The sequence below is a fragment of the Malania oleifera genome, chromosome 1, assembly GCF_029873635.1.
Source record: "Malania oleifera isolate guangnan ecotype guangnan chromosome 1, ASM2987363v1, whole genome shotgun sequence".
Classification (NCBI taxonomy): domain Eukaryota; kingdom Viridiplantae; phylum Streptophyta; class Magnoliopsida; order Santalales; family Ximeniaceae; genus Malania; species Malania oleifera.
Genome location: NC_080417.1, coordinates 96,623,783 through 96,643,640, shown reverse-complemented (window position 1 = coordinate 96,643,640; position 19,858 = coordinate 96,623,783). Strand labels below are relative to the sequence as shown.

Genomic DNA, 19,858 nt, shown 5'->3' with positions numbered 1-19,858 from the left:
GTGAGTATATTTACCTGAAATTGAACTCTCGATGCTCCTTCATATATGCTGATGCATTTCCACCGCGCCATGCTTGTGGGGGCACTTATGCATATATCTTGTCTCCATTTTAGGAGTTTCAAATTCAAACTTATTAGAGAATGTAATACAAATTTGTACTAAAATTCATAAATTCAAATAAATTCAAATTCATTTATATAATTCAAATTCAAAACTTGCATATACTGTTTAAATGTAAATGTAGTTTGTAATAAGTATTTTTTAGATGTATTGTCAACATTTGTTTTTATAAATCCTGGGCAACTACTTTTCTTTTTTAGTGTCTACTTTTCATTCTAAGCGTTGGATTTTGTTGAAGTGGGTTCATTTTAAATCTTAGAAACCCAATTCGACCGTTGCAGTCCCTGGCTACCCAGAACGGTCATCTTGGCCCCGATATACTTTCCCTGTCTCTATTTATTACTACTGAAAATCATAGCCCTTTCCAATCTCTCTCTCTCTCTCTCTCTCTCTCTCTCTCTCTCTCTCCTGTGAGCTCCCAATCGCTTATTACTTCAAAAATGGAGAAGGTGGCGATCGAAACGCCTCACAAGGAGAAGAACCTAGTTGAATCAGAAAATGCCCTTCCAGAGTTCAAAACACCTCAGAATCAACAAATTTCGAATCAGAAGTCAGATGATTCCTGCAAAACGGGAACCCCTGCCCGCCTAACTCTCTCTGCTGTGAATTCCCCTTCCCTCATTACGTCAAAAATGGAGAAGGTGGCGATAGAAGCGCCTCACAAGGACGATGGAGCTCAGTCAGAAAACACCCTGTTGGAGTTGAAAACACCACCAACTCAGAATCAACAAATTTTGGATCAGAAATCACACAATTCCAGCAATGATCTTCGCAAAACAGGGTCCCCTGTCCGCCTAAGTGTCCCCAAAGCATTCAAATATCCCGAAAGGTACCCAAATTTTCCCCAATGCTTTTAATCCTAATGTATCAAAAAAATGTTTCTCTGATTCTTGGGATAAATCTGTTCAAAATTTAATGAGTTTTACCGTCATTAATCTTCAAAAAATTTTTGACAGTTATACAAGCCCAACTGATCTGATGATGTCTCCCATCTCGAAAGGGCTTCTCGCCAGAAGAAGGAAGGGCAGCCTGCTCTTACCCCCTTCCAAAAATCAACCTAAGGTACTGTTACTGTCATATGCCCTCGTATATTTTCACTATCCCTGCAACTTTTTGGAGCAGGGATTTCTTGGGATGTTGTAAAACTTATGAACAATTGTTGCTTTGCTGCAACCGCAGATTCTGGAGTCGCGCCTTCAGGATGTAGGGCTCTTTTGAGTTGATCGAGTCTACAACATAGTCCTAATGTGCTGGTGGGTAGTTTAAATTAATCAGTTGGATTCTTGAGCTTGTTAGAATTTTGTCTGTAGTTCTGTACTATTCAGCATATGGATCAGCGTTCCATTGTATAAACATGGGTAGGGGGGTTGGAATTTGTCAAGCTTAAATTAATGGAAGTTCTTCTATCGTTTAGGGCTTTTCTGTAATGGCAATGGTTTTGGTTCGTCCAAGCTCTCTTCATAAAAGAATGTGATATGCTTGTCACGGACACACTGTCTGCGTGCCAACTGCTAACATGTACAGGTGAATTTAGAAAAATGGTCAGTACATGATGGATCAATTGCACTCTAGTTGATTCGAGCTAAAATTTATCATGTTCAAATTTGACACATAATAAGCTTCAAATTTTTAGCTTGACCTTTCAAATGAGAGATGTGTTCTCTCTCAAGCTGGGATTGTTCACAAAATAAGCTTAAATGAGCCCCTAACATGACTCAAGTCTGATTCTATTCAAGCTTGCCTTACAACAAATTAACCTTAATAAGGATTTGGCATGGTTAATTGATAGTACAAAAACAACCTCAAATTAACCTTTTTGACAAAATGATTTAATTCATATGTAATCCTAAGAAGAGATGAAAAGGGTCAAAAAATAAAATAATAATAATAATAATAATAATAATAAAGAAATTAACTAAACTCACAAAAGCTTCTAAAATAAGTAATAAACGGGCATAAATAAGCTGTTTCCGAACATAAACGAGCTAAACTCTCTAACTTGTTTGATTTGAGCTTCGTTCATTAGTTTAAACCATATTCATAAACATCCTTGCTCAAACTCAAAAGGGTTTGCCAATAACTTGGTTCTTCGACAATTTTTGAAGGAAAAAGAAAAAGAGAAAACATTGCCTATCTTACTTGACACTTGCCAAACAATAGAATTGAGCTGGGGCTCCTTTTCTCCAGTAATTTTTAGAAACAAAGAAGGGTGAGGTGTCGACGCGTAAATTATTAAACAACTATTTTTGGAAGCTGAAATGTGGCAGCAACATGGCAGCAGGGTATTTGGTTCCAAAAAAATGCTAAAAGAAAAAACAACCCACAACAGGGAGGATACAGTTCAGCCCAGCCCAGCCCAACACCAGCCCTCAATACCAAACAACAGTTATTGGGACAAGAGAACTGTTTCCCGCGTCCCCAAATAACGGCTACCCTCCTCTTCTGTTTCCGAATTTGAAGAACTCAGAGGCAAGCAGGCTTCTTCCAGATTCGTCTCTGTAAAATCTCATCTGGGTACATCATCATCATCATCATCTCTGCCTCCTCTTCTGCTAACGAATTTGAAGAACTCAGAGGCAGGCAGGCTTCTTCCAGATTCATCTCTGTAAAAATCTCATCCGTGTACATCTTTTTTTTTTCCCTTCTCTCTTTCTTGTTTTCCCTTTGTTCGCCTTCCTTCGGTATGTGTTTGGGTGAATTCTTCAATGGTATGGCTGCTTCTTGTCTTACATTTCAATTAGGAAAAATGATGCCAGCTTCACGACACAGATGAATCTGAGACTTGGTGTTTGTAATAACTATGAAAGAAACTTGTCTAGAAAATCATTCAGAATTTATTCAGTTGTGAAAAACAATTTTCAGTTTTGTTAAAGGCTGCTTCTTGTCTTACATTTCAATTAGGAAAAATGATGCCAGCTTCACCGCACAGATGAATCTGAGACTAGGTGTTTGTAACAACTTTGAATGAAACTTGTCTAGAAAATCATTCAGAATTTATTCAGTTGTGAAAAAGATTTTCAGTTTTGTTGAAGGGGCTGATTGGGTTGTAGAATGAGATTAGGTCTCGATTTAGAATGCGAGATTGACATTTTTGCTATTCACCCTCGAAAACAGGGAAAATGATGCCAGCTGAACCACACAGTTGAATCTGAGACTAGGTGTTCGTAACAACTTTAAATGAAACTTGTCAGAAAATCATTCAGAATTTATTCAGTTGTGAAAAACAATTTTCAGTTTTGTTAAAGGCTGATTGGGTTTTTTAGAATGATTAAGTCTCGATTTTAGAATACAAGATCGACATTTTTGCTATCCACCCTCAAAAGCAGGGAGATTGCAATAAAATTATTTTTGATACACACCCAAAATAATCTAGCTCCGAAATAAACCATGAATAATATGATATGTGTGCGTCTGCATTTGACAGGTGTGACTGAATAACTTTAAAAAGAACTCTGAAAAGACTAGATAATTTCACAAAATCTGGATGTTCTTTCCAGCCTTTCTACAGAGCTTTTTTCTGGTTGAAAAAATTATTTTTGTGAAAAACATCTAGAACATTAAAAGCCAGTATACAGGTGCAAACTCAACAAAAATTTTATTATCACTTCGTGGTTCTTTTTAATGCAAACTCTAGGATTTGATCATATTGTAGGCCTTGCATTTCTATACATTCCTAAAATTTTCTGATTCACTCGTGGTGGTAAAGCATTTTCCATGTATATTAATGCCAAATGGCATGTCAGTTATTACAAGCCAATAGTAGAATTAAAAGTCTCTTCACCCTATGCAGTACAAATAGATATCGAGAGCATTTGAAGACCTGGGCTGGTAAACTGTTCTATCATGGATCATGAACATATGAATGGAAGTAGTCTGCATTCAAGGAAGGAATCTGACAGTAAGGAAGTTGATTCTTCTCCTCGCAAAATGTCTGGCTCTTCAACTTCTTCATCAGGTTCTTCAATAGACATGATTTTCAGCAAGGATGACAGTAAGGAAGTTGATTCTTCTCCTCGCAAAATGTCCAGCTCTTCTACTTCTTCATCAGGTTCTTCAATAGACATGATTTTCAGCAAGGATGTTCTTAACAATTCCCCAATGTCTGAACAAGCGGGTCATGGGTCTCTGGGAGGTGCCTTGTTGCCAGAAGTTTCACCACAAACTCCTCAATGGAGCATGCAAAGTGGATCAGTTGCGCAATCCCCCCAAGTCCACTTCATGGGGCGACCTATGGCCTATGACCCAAATCGGATCCCAGCATCCATTTTCTGCAGCAAACCTGTCTCACCCATGGACTGGAGTGTTGCTTCAACTGAATCGTTGTTTAGCATTCAAATGGGGAATAACAGTTTCTCAGATTACGCTGCTCTATTGTCCAAGTCTGGAGAATTTAGCAATTCACCATTTAAGCTTCCTCCTGTTCCTTCACCACTGAATTCTGATGACAGAAAGAGCACTGTAAGTGTTGGGGAAGACATTGGCGCAATAGAAGCATTGCCAAAGGAAGTCACAAAGGAGGTTTTGGCTGTAGAGGATCATGTTAAGGATAAATTGCCTTCTTCTGAACCAATCCGTAATTCTACAAGTGCCTCCTACAATTCCGATGGAAGCGGTACCAGCGCCTATTCTTTTGCATTCCCAGTGTAAGTTATCTGGTTGTGCCTCTAAAAATTGATTCCTACATGCAGAAATTTAAAAAACAAAAAAAAAAATGCACAAATGAATACTTGAATTGCAAAAATTATCTCCTACTTTGGGTCCACATTTGGCCTTTCTCTTGAAAAAAAATAACACAATCTAAAAAAAAAAAGTCAGAACTGCAGATGTTTTACATGCTTTGATATTTTTCAATCCGGTTGTTTCTATATGATGAATTACAACAGAAAGTAAAGACTTATTGGGCTCACAAGTATAATGCCATCTTACTGACCTGTCCAGAATATTATACTAATTCATCTTCTTTGTTCATTTTCAGATTCACAGGTGAAGGGGGGAAAAGTATTAAATCAGAGAAGGTGAACGTTGAAATTGAGAACCCAGAGCCCAAGAAACCACAGCTGAAGCCTGATGAAACCAAAGCCACCCCTTGTCCAGTTAATTTTAGATGGTTCCATTGCTTCCGATTTTGGCGATGCTGCTGTTGACAGAATGACCCCTTCGAGCAATTTCTTCTTCCACAACAATTATTGGAATGGTTGCCTTTTTGTTCCAGTTGCCAGCTTAACATGTCCTCTAGTTTTTATTCTTTACTTTTCTATATTCATAATCTTTCCTCTATGTCGGAGATCTAAAATTGGACTCCAGTCCTTGGAGGCTTTGTTGCGTTATTTCAGAGTGCTACAGTCCTCTTAAAATACAAAATAATTATTTGACTTAATAATGTGCTTTGTCTTTGGCAATGTTTCAACAACTTAGATACACTATTTCCCTTCCAAAAATATTTTTATCTCTGTTATCTGTAGAAGGGAGAACTTGGCTTTTAGTTTGAAAATAAGATATGTTTGGTTCGCAGAATGTCCATTCTTAAGAATAGATTAGTTATAATGGGATAGTTACATTTAGCTATACAAGGAATTAAGTTGTTATTATAAGCAAATAAAAATGTAAACTTTTTAGGAATATATAATATGGAATAGACAAGAAATAACCATTCCTAAGAATCTCTATTTTTCTCTTGTTACATATTAAATGAAATAATTAGGAATATACAAGAAATAGTTATTCCCTCAATTCTCCAATTTTACACTATATTGCATCTCATTCCAAGCAATAGTATTCTGCCAAACCAAATGAGTTGTGCGGGAAGAATATGATTCAAGAAATTTCCTATATCCCCACTTTTGAGAAGCTCTTGCGAGAAACGACCAAGCACAAACTATGATATTTAAAATACAAGCTATTACTTTCTCGAAGATTTTTTTTCGGCCCCTTTAAAAATTACAAATTAATAAACTAGGCTAAGAGAACTTGTCTAAAGGAACAACATACAGTTTTAAGTCAACAGGATTTAAGTTTATTTGCATAAAGACATTCAAATGCACAGCAGTAAGCACATATCTTCATTTTATTTTATAATTGTAGAGTTATGACTCATATTCAGAGGAATTATCCACTTTGAAATCTGTTACAAGTGAGAGGATTTGCATGCTGCAAGCCCGCTTGCCCTCCATGCAAAACCTCCCTATATACTTAAACCCAGCCTCGCGGGGTGCATTGGGCAGCTCGCCTTATGGTACAGTATACATAAGTCAAGGCATAATGTAATTGCATCATCATATAAAGGTATTTTGGGATTTTTATATAGGACTATATACACATATTGTAGCTCAGGATTGAAATCCTATACTAGTTTCCTTTTGATGATATAGTGGAAATTGTTGTTCTTCTTCTCTCTTTAATTTTCTCTATTTTTTATATTTATTAAATGTACGTGCATACATTTGGAGCATGATTTCACAACAATAGTTGTTGTCATTGTCATTGTTCTTATTACTATTACTATTATTATTATTATTATTATTATTATTATTATTATTATTGCAAAGATATGTAGTGTGTTTAAGCAAATTGTATAAGATCTCTTCTAATGCAGTATATTAGCCATTACAATTAAAGGTGTGAAGAAGAAAAAAAGCATAAAAGAAAAATGATAGTGCAAACTCTATTTCATAATTAAAGGGCAGGTAAGTTGCAGATTGTGAAGAAACTGCCACCTAAAAACAGGAATCTAATCTACCAACAAAAAGAAAAGGGATTTCCTCCTAATTTTTGTCTCTTCCCTCCACAATTTCCTCAATTTTTGTTCTTGTCCTCCAGAGTACACAAACAAATGCAACATATATTCACTCAAACACAAGGGAAAGACAGCAAACAACCTTCACATAAGAATGCATCGGGATCAACTAGTTGAAAAATAAAAAAAAAATCATGTTTAAGAATGTGGAAATCGGTAATCAAATTGTAGTTTTGATTCCAGCATCACAACATACCTAACGAGCATCGAAATTACGACTTCAAATCCGCTCACTTTCTGCTTTACGGATTCAATCTGCAGAATATGTTTATCAAAGCTCAGCCACTCTGGGACACCAATTGCTGCATAAAATTCCTCGCCCATAAGCTACAATCCTCAAGCCTTTGCATTTGTCATTGATATGGGATGAGATGAGAACGTAATTTCTTGCGCTTCTCAGATGAACTGAAATACCTAACGATTTTCTTACTTCTCTTGATTCCATCCGAATCAGAGAAATCAAAAGAATTTTGAGATACCAAGAAATTAGGGTTGAGAAGAAGATGGGTAACCTGAAGCTTGCCTGTTGTCTCGCTCCGGTTCTTCCTCCTCCGCAGACACGAGAGAAATTATTTTTCTAAAAAAAATAATTCTTTTTTTTTTTTTTAACTTTATGAATTTAGCAGCATAAATTTTCAGTCAGTTTGATAGATTTTGATAAATTTTCAAATTTAAAGTGATAAAACTATTTCTCATACTATACTAATTATCTCTAAACTCCACCCATAGAGTAGGTGAACACCAAAATAAATATTTATATTTTTAAAATTTAGTGAAAAATATAGACTTCCTTCGCTAGGGTGCGTTTAGAATTTAAAATATTAGAAAAATAATAATTATTTTTCCATATTTAGTTATTAAAAAAGTGAAAAAAATTAAAATTAAATAAATTAATGAGCATAATTTTAATTGTAGATGTTATTAACATTTGAATTTTTTTTATTTTTTTATTTTAAATTTTTTTTATCAATATGTCGGGAGAGTATAATGAAAAATGAAATTAATTACTTTTTACGGTGTTTTCCTTTTTTAATTCTTCAAAGAAAATATTTGATTGAAACATATATGATATCCCGTGATAGAAAGACTTAAAAATAATTAGATACTTATATCAATAAGGTACATCTTTCTTTTCGAAAAACATGCTTGGTTTGGAGTAATATTGGGATAGGTGATATTTTGGAAAGTTTTCTTAAGAAGTGTGTGAGTGAAAACAAAATACATTGAAAATGACACGTGTTGGTTTGTGATGTTAGTCATTAGTCCGATAAGATCCGCCCCCTGTTGTCTGGTCCAAGTGGAGGAGGAGACACGCAATTTTTCCTACTAGACCTAAGTTGAGGCGTCACAAAAAAGTATCAGAATAATTACTCAGCTGGAAGTGTGAGGAGATTCACATTGCTTGGGTTTGGAAATGTGGGTTCACAATGAGAACGTTGCGTTCTGTAAGTGGGGGAGAATGTGATATCCCGTGAAATAAAGACTTAAAAAAGATTAAATATTACTACCCATATCAATAAGGTGCACCTTTCTTTTCAAAAGTCTTCCAAAAAGAACTCCACGGTTAAGCGTACTGGAATAATATTGAGATGAGTGACCTTCTGAGAAGTTTTTCAGAAAGTATGTGAGTGGGGACAAAACACATTAAAATATCATGTGTTGGTCTGTGGAGTCAGTCATTAGTCCAATAAGATCCGCCTCCTTGTTGTCTGATCCAGGTGGAGGAGGATAAACGCAGTGCTCCCTGACAGACTCAGGTTGGGGCGTTACAATATACCTCTAAAAAACTGTCATGAAAAAGAAAAGAAAAACACCCTTAAAATTTCAAAAACTCAAATACTTTTTCAGAGGTTACGCCAAAAAAAAAAAACAAACACACACACACACACATACACAACATCAGAATTCTCTTAAAATACTAAAAATTTGTGGATCTCCTTCCACATTACTAATGCATCACCTCTTTATGTTTGACCCCATAAACTAACACAGGTGCTAGAAATATCCTAAATATCAAAGGAGGATGTTTAGATTTTTAAAACATTACATTGGGAAATTTTGAATCTTCTTGCAAAGTTCACATCTTTCTGCCAATAAAGTTATTTTTTTTCTTACCATTTAATTACATTGCAATAGCATGTCGATAAGTGTGTGTGCATGACTAATAATTTTTTTTTTTTTTTTTTTTGGCATTTTGGTGTCCCTTCAATTAGATCAATGTAAGGGGAAATTAAATATATATTTTTAAATCTTCTCTTCTTACATATTTTTTTATCTTTTTATATTTTTCAACTAAATTCTCTTTTTCTTCATATTTATGTAGAAGTTGATTTAATAAACTATCAAAGAAAATTATTTGGGGGTGTGGAAAGCTATGCAATAGTTGTGTTTATATAATTTTGGGATGGGATACTTTTAAACAATTGAATGAGAGCTTAGGCACAAGGGTAAGATTGTCGCCGTATGACCTAACGGGAGGTCACTGGTTTAAAGCGTAGAAAGAGTCTCTTACAAAAATATAAGATAAAACTACATACTATAAACCTATTGTGGTTTGTCCCTTCTCTAGACCTCACATACGCAGGAGTTTTGTGCAGTGAACTGCAATTTTTTTACACTTTTAAACAACTGGACTAAAAATCCTCTTCTAAACTTAGTGCACAGGACGTGAAAAAAAAAATTCAAAATTCAAAACATAACAAAATAAATCAATAAATATCACAATTCAAAATTTAAAATTATAAGAAAGAAAATTTTGAAGTGATGCATGTCATGATGCATTTTGTTTTTGTTTTTCTTTTATTATGTAGTTTATATTGTCTTTCGTTTGCCATAAATTAATAATCAGTAAATGCGCGAACACTTACTTATAGTTTATAAATTTTTGTCGATCATTTAAAAAAAAATATTTTATGCCTCTAATATTCTCATGCAACTAATTATGAGTAAGTGAATATAGACCATAGTAGAGAATGTCTTCATTTTGGCACTATTTATTTGTGAGAGTAATTTTATTTTTTATTTTTTATTTTTCAAATAATTATAAAATATCACCTTATTTTATAGTTTTCTAAATCAATTATAAAGAAAGTTGGGAACATATTTTTATTGTATTTAAATTTATATTATATTTCTAGATTTTTTTGGTTTTTTTTTTTTTTCAATGATCAAAGATGATTCAAGTATTCCTATTTTAGGAATGAGTTTTAGCTTAGGAATGTTTGAAGAATGGTTTGTGATAGTTGTGTGATGTTTTAAATAATTGTTTGTAAAGATAATACATTGCCATGCTTCAATAGTGATAGATTTTTTTTTTTTTTTTTTGAAAAAAAATTTTTTTTAAAAAAAATCGAAGATAGGGCTACTTAATGTTACATTAAGAGTAATATTATAGAGGCTTGAAGGAGAAAAGGCAAACTTAATAAATAAAATAAATATTAATCATATGCATCAACCATATTAATCACAATGATAATAAGAATAATATATAACATTATTTTCCCACCATTATTGGAAGAGTATATCTATTTTGGATAGTATGTCATATTTTGCAATCAAAAGTTTAAACGAATATACTCATCGTAATTTTTCAAAAAATATTATCAGTTCCATATAAATAAATAAATAAAGTGGTGGTCTAGTGGTAGAATACCCTTCAAATCCAAATGAAAAAGCCTGAGTTGCCATGGATCTATTCTAAGACAATTAAGTCCCAAAAATTTTAGAAGAAGAGCTCTAGCTCTGATACTAATTAATGACCCAAGTGACAACCCAAAAAAGGGGTGAACTGGTTTTAATGAAATTAAATGAGCTTGATACAAATTTTAAAGCAATTTAAAGAATCAAGTACAGTATATAATATAAATGCAAATAAATCAAGAGAGAAGGGATGAGAGATGCGTAAACTCTTTTAGAGTGGTTTGGCTATCCCTGCCTATATCCACGCTCTCATGATCAACCATCTTGAGGTTTCACTAATTCTCTTTACTTTAATACCGGCAATGACACCAATTACACCCCTTGTTTTTCACAGAGACAAAGAAACCAAAATAATTAACCCTTAATTTTACAAGAAAGCTTTACAACAAAAAAAATACCTTATAAGGAATGATACACAAACTTAAGCTTACATAAGAAACTCTCAATGAATAAACAAAATATTAGCTTAAGATTTTTCTAAACTATCTCTCAAAGATGAGCAATTTTATAGCACAATTAGAGAATGAGAGAGAATAATTCCAAAAGAACTTGGTTGTTCAATATCGATAACTTTTCTAGTGTTTTCAAGGCTTAGGAGGGCATATATATAGAGTTTAGATAAAAACTAGTTGTTTTATGCTTGTTAGAGTCTTTTGGCTTGTCAGACTTGTCAACCACTTATAGGGTCTAGTTGACTACTTATTAGCTATTAGAGACGAAGAATATTGTCGCAAGCAATTTGGCCTTTGCCTAGGCTTGTAGAAAAACTGGCACAAGGTTAGGATTTGGTCTTCCTTTTATTCTTGTTTTGTCAGTTTTGGTCCATTAGTCCTATGCCTTATGTTTTCTCATAGTTTTGCAATTTAAACTACATCACAAATGGGAGAATAAAAGTACAAATAAATGAAACTTTAACTTTTTAATTTTCTTTTAATTCTTTAACTTTTTTTCAAATTCAATGGCTTAAATTCTGTAAAATATAAGTTAAGCACAAAATCATTAGTCCATAATAGTTTGTTACCACCATAATTAGGTTAATAAACCTTGGGGCTAACAAATACCACATTCAATTTCCTTTAACAAAGACCTCCCTAGGTTGTAAGCCCCTATACTCTTAATGATTCCTTATGAATGAGGAATCAATGAGAGGGAAGTTAGATGCCTATAAATGGGATGCACTGAAGAAAGTAAGGCATCGTCTGTCAATTTCATATTGTTGTTTTATCATTCATATCCTTCGTATTTCATCGGGCTAAGCATTGAAGTAATTCCCTGGGGCCCCACGTCCTCCAAGTCTCTTTTTTCTTTTTCTCTCACAAGTAGTTGAGGCCACAATTGATTTGGTTAATTCAATGCAATAAATAATAATAGCCGTTTTAAAATATTATTATTATTTTTCAATTTTCGTGTACAATAAGATTGTTCTTATAGTATTAAAATGTAAAATTTTGAATTATAATAAATTAATTAAATTAATTAATATTTTACTATAATATATTTTAAATTTTTTATATTGTTTTAAGTATTTTTTGTTGTTTTGAATAAGGAAAAAAATGAATGTTTTTTTAATCAAAATTTTAGTTCATTTTACTTTCAGAAATATTAAAGTTATTGAATTTTTTATTTTTAGTTTTTTTTTTTGGATTTTTTTTTTTTGGTTTTAGTTTTCATTCCTATAATGTTTACTGTAATATCATACAACTCTTAATAAAAGTTCAGCCTTAGAATTAAACATAAGATGACAAATATTAAACTTTTGACCAAAAAAATATCATAACAAGATATCCTAAAATAAGTGTTCTAATAATTAAAAATATAGTTATAGAGCATAAATTATAAAATGATTGATTAAGAAAGAATTGGATCATTAATGACAAATTAAAATACTTATTAAACTTCACATCTTTTTTATATCACATAAGGTACAAGTCTTATGATGTGACAGTCTTCGACCTTAACCACTTGAATATCATGTATGCAAAAGAGGATGGCGAGCTAGCTAGTTTTTAAGCAAGAGATATTTTTATTTTTACTTTTTTTTTTAATTTTTTGTGCGTGTTACTTCAAATATAAAACATTGATTATTAATGAGATAGCCCTAAAATTTTGCTATATTTTATTTTCCACATATTAAACTCTGATATCATGCTATAATATCCCGAACCCTAAATGGGTATTAGGCTGACCTCTTCATCACATATATCTACCATACAGCAGAATCATACACATAATATCTCAGATACAATACCAGAGCACTATTGTCATCATAATTACATAAGTTACTCTCCAAAAATAATACTACAATACGACCCCAGATGTATCACAAATATCACTATATACATAACCGATCTCACCAGCACATACTTTAAATAATACTATCTATGTCATGTCCTGTAGCTCTAGGTTTGATCCCCTCGTGGTCTTGAAATATTGAAATACTTATTGGGGTGAGACACCTCTCAGTAAGACAGAATAAATTATTATCAATGTGTGGCAAATGAGTTTTACATATTTAAACATAACTATTAATTAAGTTGTAACTGAAAAAGAATCTGTATAGCAATCGTAACTCACATCTATACATTTCAAGGTACATATTTTCTACTCAAACATACTTTAACGTAATAGATAATTCTATTTTCATAAAATTACATATATACATAAGATACTTCCTTTTCTTTCCCTTGATGGTTCTAGCATAACATCATGAATTAACCCCGAATATGATCGAGTTGTGCGGCCCGAGGGCCGGACTTAACCATGGCTGGCCTACTAGGCTAAGTCAAACATAACATAACTATGCACGATTGCCCACCCAACCTAGTTCGCCCATCCTACGCTTTTCAACACTTCTCGGGTCGGCACATAGTGGGTATCTTGCGCTTCTCAACACTTCAGGGCTAATCGGTTCCGACACCAATACTTTCTCAATAGTGTGGCAGCATTGCCAGCTATACACCCAACCTGGTCCGCCCATCCTACCCTTCTCAACACTACTCGGGTCAGCACACAAGGGGATTACATTGTCTAATCTTAATAGCTATCTACGGTACCGTGCTCTGAACATACCTAGTCCATCAGGGTTCTAATATCATATAGTATAGTTTATATAATATATCTGTAAACATGATCTCATTTCATAATCATCATTTCATAATTCTGTATAAGTCATGCTAGAATTGGTGTATTCCCAAGAGGGGGGGTGAATTGTGTTGACCTTATAGGTCATATCCCTGTTTTGATTATGACAAATACTCATGTATTTAATGTCTGCTGAGTTAATGTGCAGGTTTATCTTGGCAGTATCATATGATGGCACTCGGAGACCCTTGGAGGAAAATGAAGACCTTGAAGACCCTAGTTATAATTTAATTACTATATTTCTTTGATGTAAAGGGTCTGTAATAGTAATTAGGGGTCTGGTTTGTAATAAGCTCACACACACATCACCTTCTTGATTTATTACGTAAGCTCAAACAAACCGTAAACTGAATGTGACCTTAGAAAGACCTTAGGGGGTCGACCGACCCCAGACTTTTTCAGTGTCTTAATTTTGGACCCCAAATGACCCTAGGACACATACACCTGCACCTATGTTTGATAGGCACTTGAATAGGGTTTATATGTTGCAAAAAGGGACCGAAATGCACACTTGGTGCACTTTCGGTCGACCAGGGCCGGTCGACCGAACTAGCCCTGGGTCAACATTTTGACCAAGGCTCGGTCGACCGAACTTCACAGTTCATTTCTTGCCGATCGACCGAACCCTGACCGGGTCAACATTTTGACCTCCTAGTCGACCGAGAGATTTTGTACTCCAACTACCTGGTTGACCGAGGGTCCTCGGGAGAAATCCCATCTGTATAGTCGACCGAACCAGCCAGTTCAAATTGGCTCGGTCGACCGAACCTCAGACATATGAAAAATAGCCTCATCCAGTCGACCGACAAGTTAGTTCATTTCAGTCCTGGTCGACCGAACCATGAAAAAGGCTTCAGAATTAACGATACGGTTGACCGACCATTTAGTTCAAAACTCCCCTAGTCGACCAAACCATATGTGTCCTGGTCGACCGAAACATTTCTGATCGACCGGACCTCTCAGGTTGCCCTGATTTTTACCACGATTAAACATTTTTTAAACAGGGTTAAAATATTTGAAAGGTCATTAAACTTTCCTAATTATTCCCAATAGGTCCCCAACGGTTATATTTCAAGGGTTGTCTATAAATACCTCCTCATTTGGAATAATTAGTAAGGGATTAAAAATATTGATTAAGAGAAATTCTCTGAAAATCTCAAATCCTATAATACTCATATCCAATCCCCATTCACTCATGCTTACCTTCTTCGATCTCTTAAATCCTCTGTAAGTCGATTGAGTGTTTATATTTAATAGGTTTGCTCTCCCATTCATATTTGATTGATTTATTTTCATTAAGAGCTAAACCTAAGTATTCTTAGGAGACTTTGTTAATAAGTCTATCCTAAGAAGACTTTGATAGATCTTCTAAGATTTGCACCTTCATTGCAACATCTTAAGAAGATTGTATTTGTTTTTGGTTGCAAAACATTTTCAAAATACTTTCAAATATCTAGTGGGCTTTGTCTTGATAAATCTTTAAAGAGATATTTGTTTGTGTGAGAAAAGAAATCTTTGTTGCAATATTCATTGATTTATATCTATAGTTGAATACAAAGATTAAAATCTTTTTGCAAACCAAACTTATACATTGCTAGAGCTTCATATACATATATGTATTGAGAAAACTTGTTGATTGAAATATATGAAGTTTGGATAATATCTTTGTTTGGGCACTTAGATTGAATATCCTGTGATACAAAGATCATTTAGGTTTGCACTCTCACGCACTCATTACAATGATAGTAAATCTATTTGAGAGTTGACATCTTAGACCACATTGAGCTTACATATTGAATCATACTGTGGTGTTTGTAATTACGCGTATTTGGGTACACATCTGCTTTACTTGAAAGCTTATTCATTGTACCATTTGATTGTATTTCAAATACTATTGAATTTCCAGGTATGGGCCTGAAGAGGGAGATTAGCCCTGAAATAGTCCCGGATTGGCTAAGACCCGGTTAGGAAAGCTAGGTGCGTCGTCCTGTTAAGGCATGTAGGTTGAGGTCAGCCCCGCTAATTGACCTGGTTAAGGTTGAGGTCAGCCCTGTGTTAATTTGACCTGGTTGTAAATAGTGTTGCTCCACCCTTAAGTGAGCTATTAGTGGAATCCTCTAGCTTGCGAGATTGAGGCGGGGACGTAGGCACAGTTGGCCGAACCCCGATAACATACCGTGTGTTTGCTTATATTTCTGCATTTTATATTTACCGCACGTGTATGTTATGGATGAATGATGCGTATGACTTAATTTCCACAGTATATTTATCTACGCATTTGGAAATTGTATAGATTGATCCTAGGTTGTGTTCATTCCGTTGTTTCATAGATCAACCTAGGTGAAAAAGTTTTAAAATTCCAATTCACCCCCCCCCCTCTTGGGAATACACCAATTCTAACAAATTGGATATTTAAAAATTTCTTCCTAGGTTCAACAAAACCAACAATAGTATATCACAACCTAGGGTCTTTCTAAAACGAATTCCAATATCCACAATATAACTGTAAGCAAATAATCAACATAACTTAAAACAGTCTCAGTATTTCCCAAGCATTCACAATAATAGAAATGTAAACATTTAAGTGCAGAAATTAAAGTAATGCAGGGTAAGAGAGAATGACATACGATATGATATCGAGGTTTAGCCAATACTTGCCTACGTCCCCGCCTCAAGCTCACAAGCAAGAGGATTCCACTAAACTTACTCACTTGTGGGTGGAGCGGCACCGATTATAACACCTTACATGATGATGCACCTAGTTCTCCTAACCCGGTATGAACCAGTCTGATGCACACTTTACGAGATGGTGCACATCCAAGCTTTTCTAACTGCATCTAAGCCACTCTGGTGCTCTCCTAACTGATTCTAAGCAATTCAGGACTTTTCACAGGGCAAGTCTCCCTCTTCCGACCACATGTCGGGAATACAACCAGTAATATCAAATTTGTAAACAAATATAGTGCTTCTAATACAAGCAGATGATGTACAACAATTAAAGCACACTAAATACACTCACATATGATAAGGATTTATGCTCAAGTGAGATTGGTCAAACAATGTATCAACTCACAATAATATGTGCATCTATATGTATATGTGTTAGTAAGTGAGATCTTTGAATCTGAATGGTATGATCACAATATGAATACTCAAAGATACTCTACAACCCTAAACAAATATTTCAATAAGATTTTTCAAATATCAAGCACAATAAATATTAGGGTTTTTGGTTAAAAAAAAATGTTTTCACACAAACAAGCAAGTGAACCTTTGAATCTTGCAATAGATGTGCAAGATTCACAAGCTAAGAATATATTTCTCCACCAAAAAATATTTGCCAAAGATAATGTGGGAGAAACTTGAATAATACTCTCAAAATAGGATGTGAAAAATACATGCAATATGAGAGTAAATAAATTTTTGATTTGTAAAACAAATACCCAAGATAAATAAAACACTTTCTTTGAGAAAAGATTTTCAAAGCAATAACAAAGAGAGGATAAAAAATTAAGCTTGGAAGATGAAAGTAAGATTTAAAAATTCGAGAGAATTTTCTCACTAATCATGTTGCTAATTATGTATAATGAGGGGGTATATACAGAGTTGGGTTGAAATCTGACCGTTGGGGACATCAAGGGTATTTTGAAAAAAATTTAATTAAAATTTAAGCCTAATCACCCCTAATTACCGCAGAAAAATTTGGCAACCCGAGAGGTTCGGTTTGCTGACCCTTGGGGTCGATCGACTAAACAGACACATGAATTTTGAAATCAATTCGAGGTTTGGTTTGCTGTGGGAAATGGTCGATTAAACGAGCGAGGTGAAAATCCAAACCTTCAAGGTTTCGAGCGCCCAAGCTAAAGTTCAGTCTGTCGGATCATAAGGTTCGGTTTTGCTGAGATCATTTTGAACTGATCATTCGGTCGGCCGAGGAAGGTCAGAACGATCGCTATCACAGTTCGATTGATTGTGGACGGTGCGTTCAATTTGGTTTAGTTGACCGAACCAAGTCAACAAATTGACTTTCTGGCCAATCGGTCTACCGAGGCGTTTACAATTCTAATGGTTCGATTGACCAAGGCTCTTTAAAACTAAAGGAATTTGCAATTTTGACTTAAGGGATTTTTTCTTATAAAGTGTGTAGGGTCCTAAGGTCAGTCTATGGCCTTGAATTAATCCAAAAAAATCGGTGTCAGTCGACCAAAGTTGATCCCTAATGTCAGTCAACTATCTTGTGGTTCCCTATGGTCAGTCTACAGTCATCACTGAGCTTTCATCCATATCATGCTTGCAATGTATTATTTCAAACTGACTCACTTCTAAAAATGAATAGCACTAGGGTTATCCCAAGTATAGGAGTTACGTTGTGTAATAATTAGCCCAAATAAGTTAGATCGTCTCCTCAGGGAATGCAGATTAGTTTTAAACTAGCGCGAAATAAGGAAAGAAAATATGAAAACAATTTTACTAAACATGGTTCAGATTCGAAATTTTTGGGATTTTGAAACTTTGTGGTGAAATGGAAACAAATTAAAACCTAAAACAAGAACATAACGTGCATAAACAAGAGAATAACTAACATACAATTAAACAAATAAACTAAGTAAGCTAACCTAGTACAATCCATTTAACTATCTTAACAAACTATAACAAAATCAACCTAAACTAACTAAACTAACCTAAACAAAGGTCCTTCAACAATAAAATAACCTAAACACACTATTTGAACAAATATTTAAATCCAACATTATTTTTAAATAGATGCAGCAAGCAAACTCAACACAAAATATCACTTAAACTAGATTTAATGACTTTAATTAAAAGGAAAAAAACAAACTCACTTTAATAATAAAAACAACTCAAATAAAATTTCATTCCACCGAGTATTTAAGATTTAGAACTAAAAGAGAAAAAGAAAAAGCAATCACTCTAAATACCCTAAACAAAAGTTTAAAAAAAATATTAAAATAGCACAAAGAGAGAGGGAGTGAACAAAAAATTTCTTTAACAGTGAAATGGATTAATGCATCAACCAACTCAAATAAAAATTTAAATTCAACATTAACTCCAAATACGAATATTCAATGTAATGATTCTCCAAAACTAAATATTAAAACATGTATTGAATGACAAAATGAAAGCAAATAATAATAACTAGTTAACACAAAAGAGAGAGAGAGAGAGAGAGAGAGAGAGAGAGAGAGAGAGAGAGAGAGAGAGAGAATAAACTCAACAGTGCTGGAAATGGAAGTATTTAATGGATTAATCAACATGAACTCAACATTAAAATATTCATTAAAATAACAATAAAGTGCACAAGTAGTTAAACAATCAATTAAAATCTAGAGAGAGAGAAAGGGGGAGAGGGAGAGAGAGAGAGAGAGAGAAATCAATGGAGTGAAGGAGGTTACCGTGAAGGGAGGCTCAGGTCTCCAATTTCCCAGCTGCGGCACAGCTCCCAAGGTCTTCAAAAAAACAAACTCCACACACCACACTCTAACCCCCAGAAAACCCTAGCTTACTTTGCCTACGCCTCTTTTTCTTTTTTTTTTTCTTTTTTTTTTCTTTTCCTTTTTGTCCCCCCTAGCCTCCTACCAGCGTCTACCCCAGCTACTTCCAGCATGCCTACTGCCTTACATGCAACACACAAGCTTCCTTCACGTGCCAGCCCTTTTACTTCCTGCCAAAAGCAACCCAGCACACCACTCCACACACAAGGTTGCCCAAGGGGGAAAGAAGAAGAAAATATGTGTGGCACCACTTGACTCATGCCTAGCGCACATTTGAAGAGGGCCCAGCTGCATGGCTGGGTCACATCAATGTTTTATATATTTTTTTTTCTTCCTTTTTTTTTTTTCTTGTTTCTTCTTTTTTTCTTTTTAGTTTTCTAGCGAACAAGCCCACTTTTGACCATCCTAAAACACGTATCTTGTAAAGCTCAAAACAAAAAAGTCGTTGAACACTTTCTTAGCTTTCAACAACATTTTAAACCGTCTCAATCGGAGTTCGAATGAGAAAGTTATGCCCATTTTATGAAGTACCATCGGTTTTTAGCTTCAAATAGTTGCTCTGCAATAAAAAATACCAAAAAATCGTAAATTA

The 19,858-nt window shown here is 34.4% G+C and overlaps 2 protein-coding genes and 1 long non-coding RNA gene across 4 annotated transcripts; 2 read left to right on the top strand and 1 right to left on the bottom strand.

Annotated features, from left to right (window-relative positions):
* Positions 1-459: 459 nt before the first annotated feature.
* Positions 460-1,571, top strand: LOC131166590 (uncharacterized). 2 transcript variants are annotated; one of them, XM_058125183.1, is made up of 3 exons: positions 460-949; positions 1,077-1,182; positions 1,300-1,571. In XM_058125183.1, exons 1-3 carry the CDS (start codon positions 561-563, stop codon positions 1,336-1,338), a joined length of 534 nt encoding a protein of 177 aa, XP_057981166.1. In that variant the 5' UTR covers positions 460-560; the 3' UTR covers positions 1,339-1,571. The 2 variants fall into 2 exon arrangements, with proteins under 2 accessions (XP_057981166.1, XP_057981162.1); XM_058125179.1 differs by having other exon boundaries at positions 462-949; positions 1,077-1,571.
* A 2,244-nt stretch (positions 1,572-3,815) lies between these two features.
* Positions 3,816-19,361, bottom strand: LOC131166586 (uncharacterized). Its single transcript, XR_009139871.1, has 3 exons — positions 19,168-19,361; positions 7,110-10,932; positions 3,816-4,798 (listed from the first exon to the last, which is right to left on the bottom strand). It is a non-coding gene; the product is annotated as an uncharacterized LOC131166586 (long non-coding RNA).
* On the top strand, positions 3,911-5,529 carry LOC131166576 (suppressor protein SRP40-like). The gene is made up of 2 exons (XM_058125168.1): positions 3,911-4,763; positions 5,096-5,529. The coding sequence occupies exons 1-2, from the start codon at positions 3,964-3,966 to the stop codon at positions 5,262-5,264; spliced, it is 969 nt and encodes a 322-aa protein (XP_057981151.1). The 5' UTR covers positions 3,911-3,963; the 3' UTR covers positions 5,265-5,529.
* Positions 19,362-19,858: the final 497 nt, after the last annotated feature.

Bases quoted from the DNA above. Each gene is read 5' to 3' on its own strand.
- LOC131166590 (XM_058125179.1), top strand. From the start codon at position 561: ATGGAGAAGGTGGCGATCGAAACGCCTCACAAGGAGAAGAACCTAGTT. The intron at 950-1,076 runs GTACCCAAATTT...AATTTTTGACAG, and splicing joins GCATTCAAATATCCCGAAAG to TTATACAAGCCCAACTGATC.
- LOC131166576 (XM_058125168.1), top strand. From the start codon at position 3,964: ATGGATCATGAACATATGAATGGAAGTAGTCTGCATTCAAGGAAGGAA. The intron at 4,764-5,095 runs GTAAGTTATCTG...GTTCATTTTCAG, and splicing joins TATTCTTTTGCATTCCCAGT to ATTCACAGGTGAAGGGGGGA.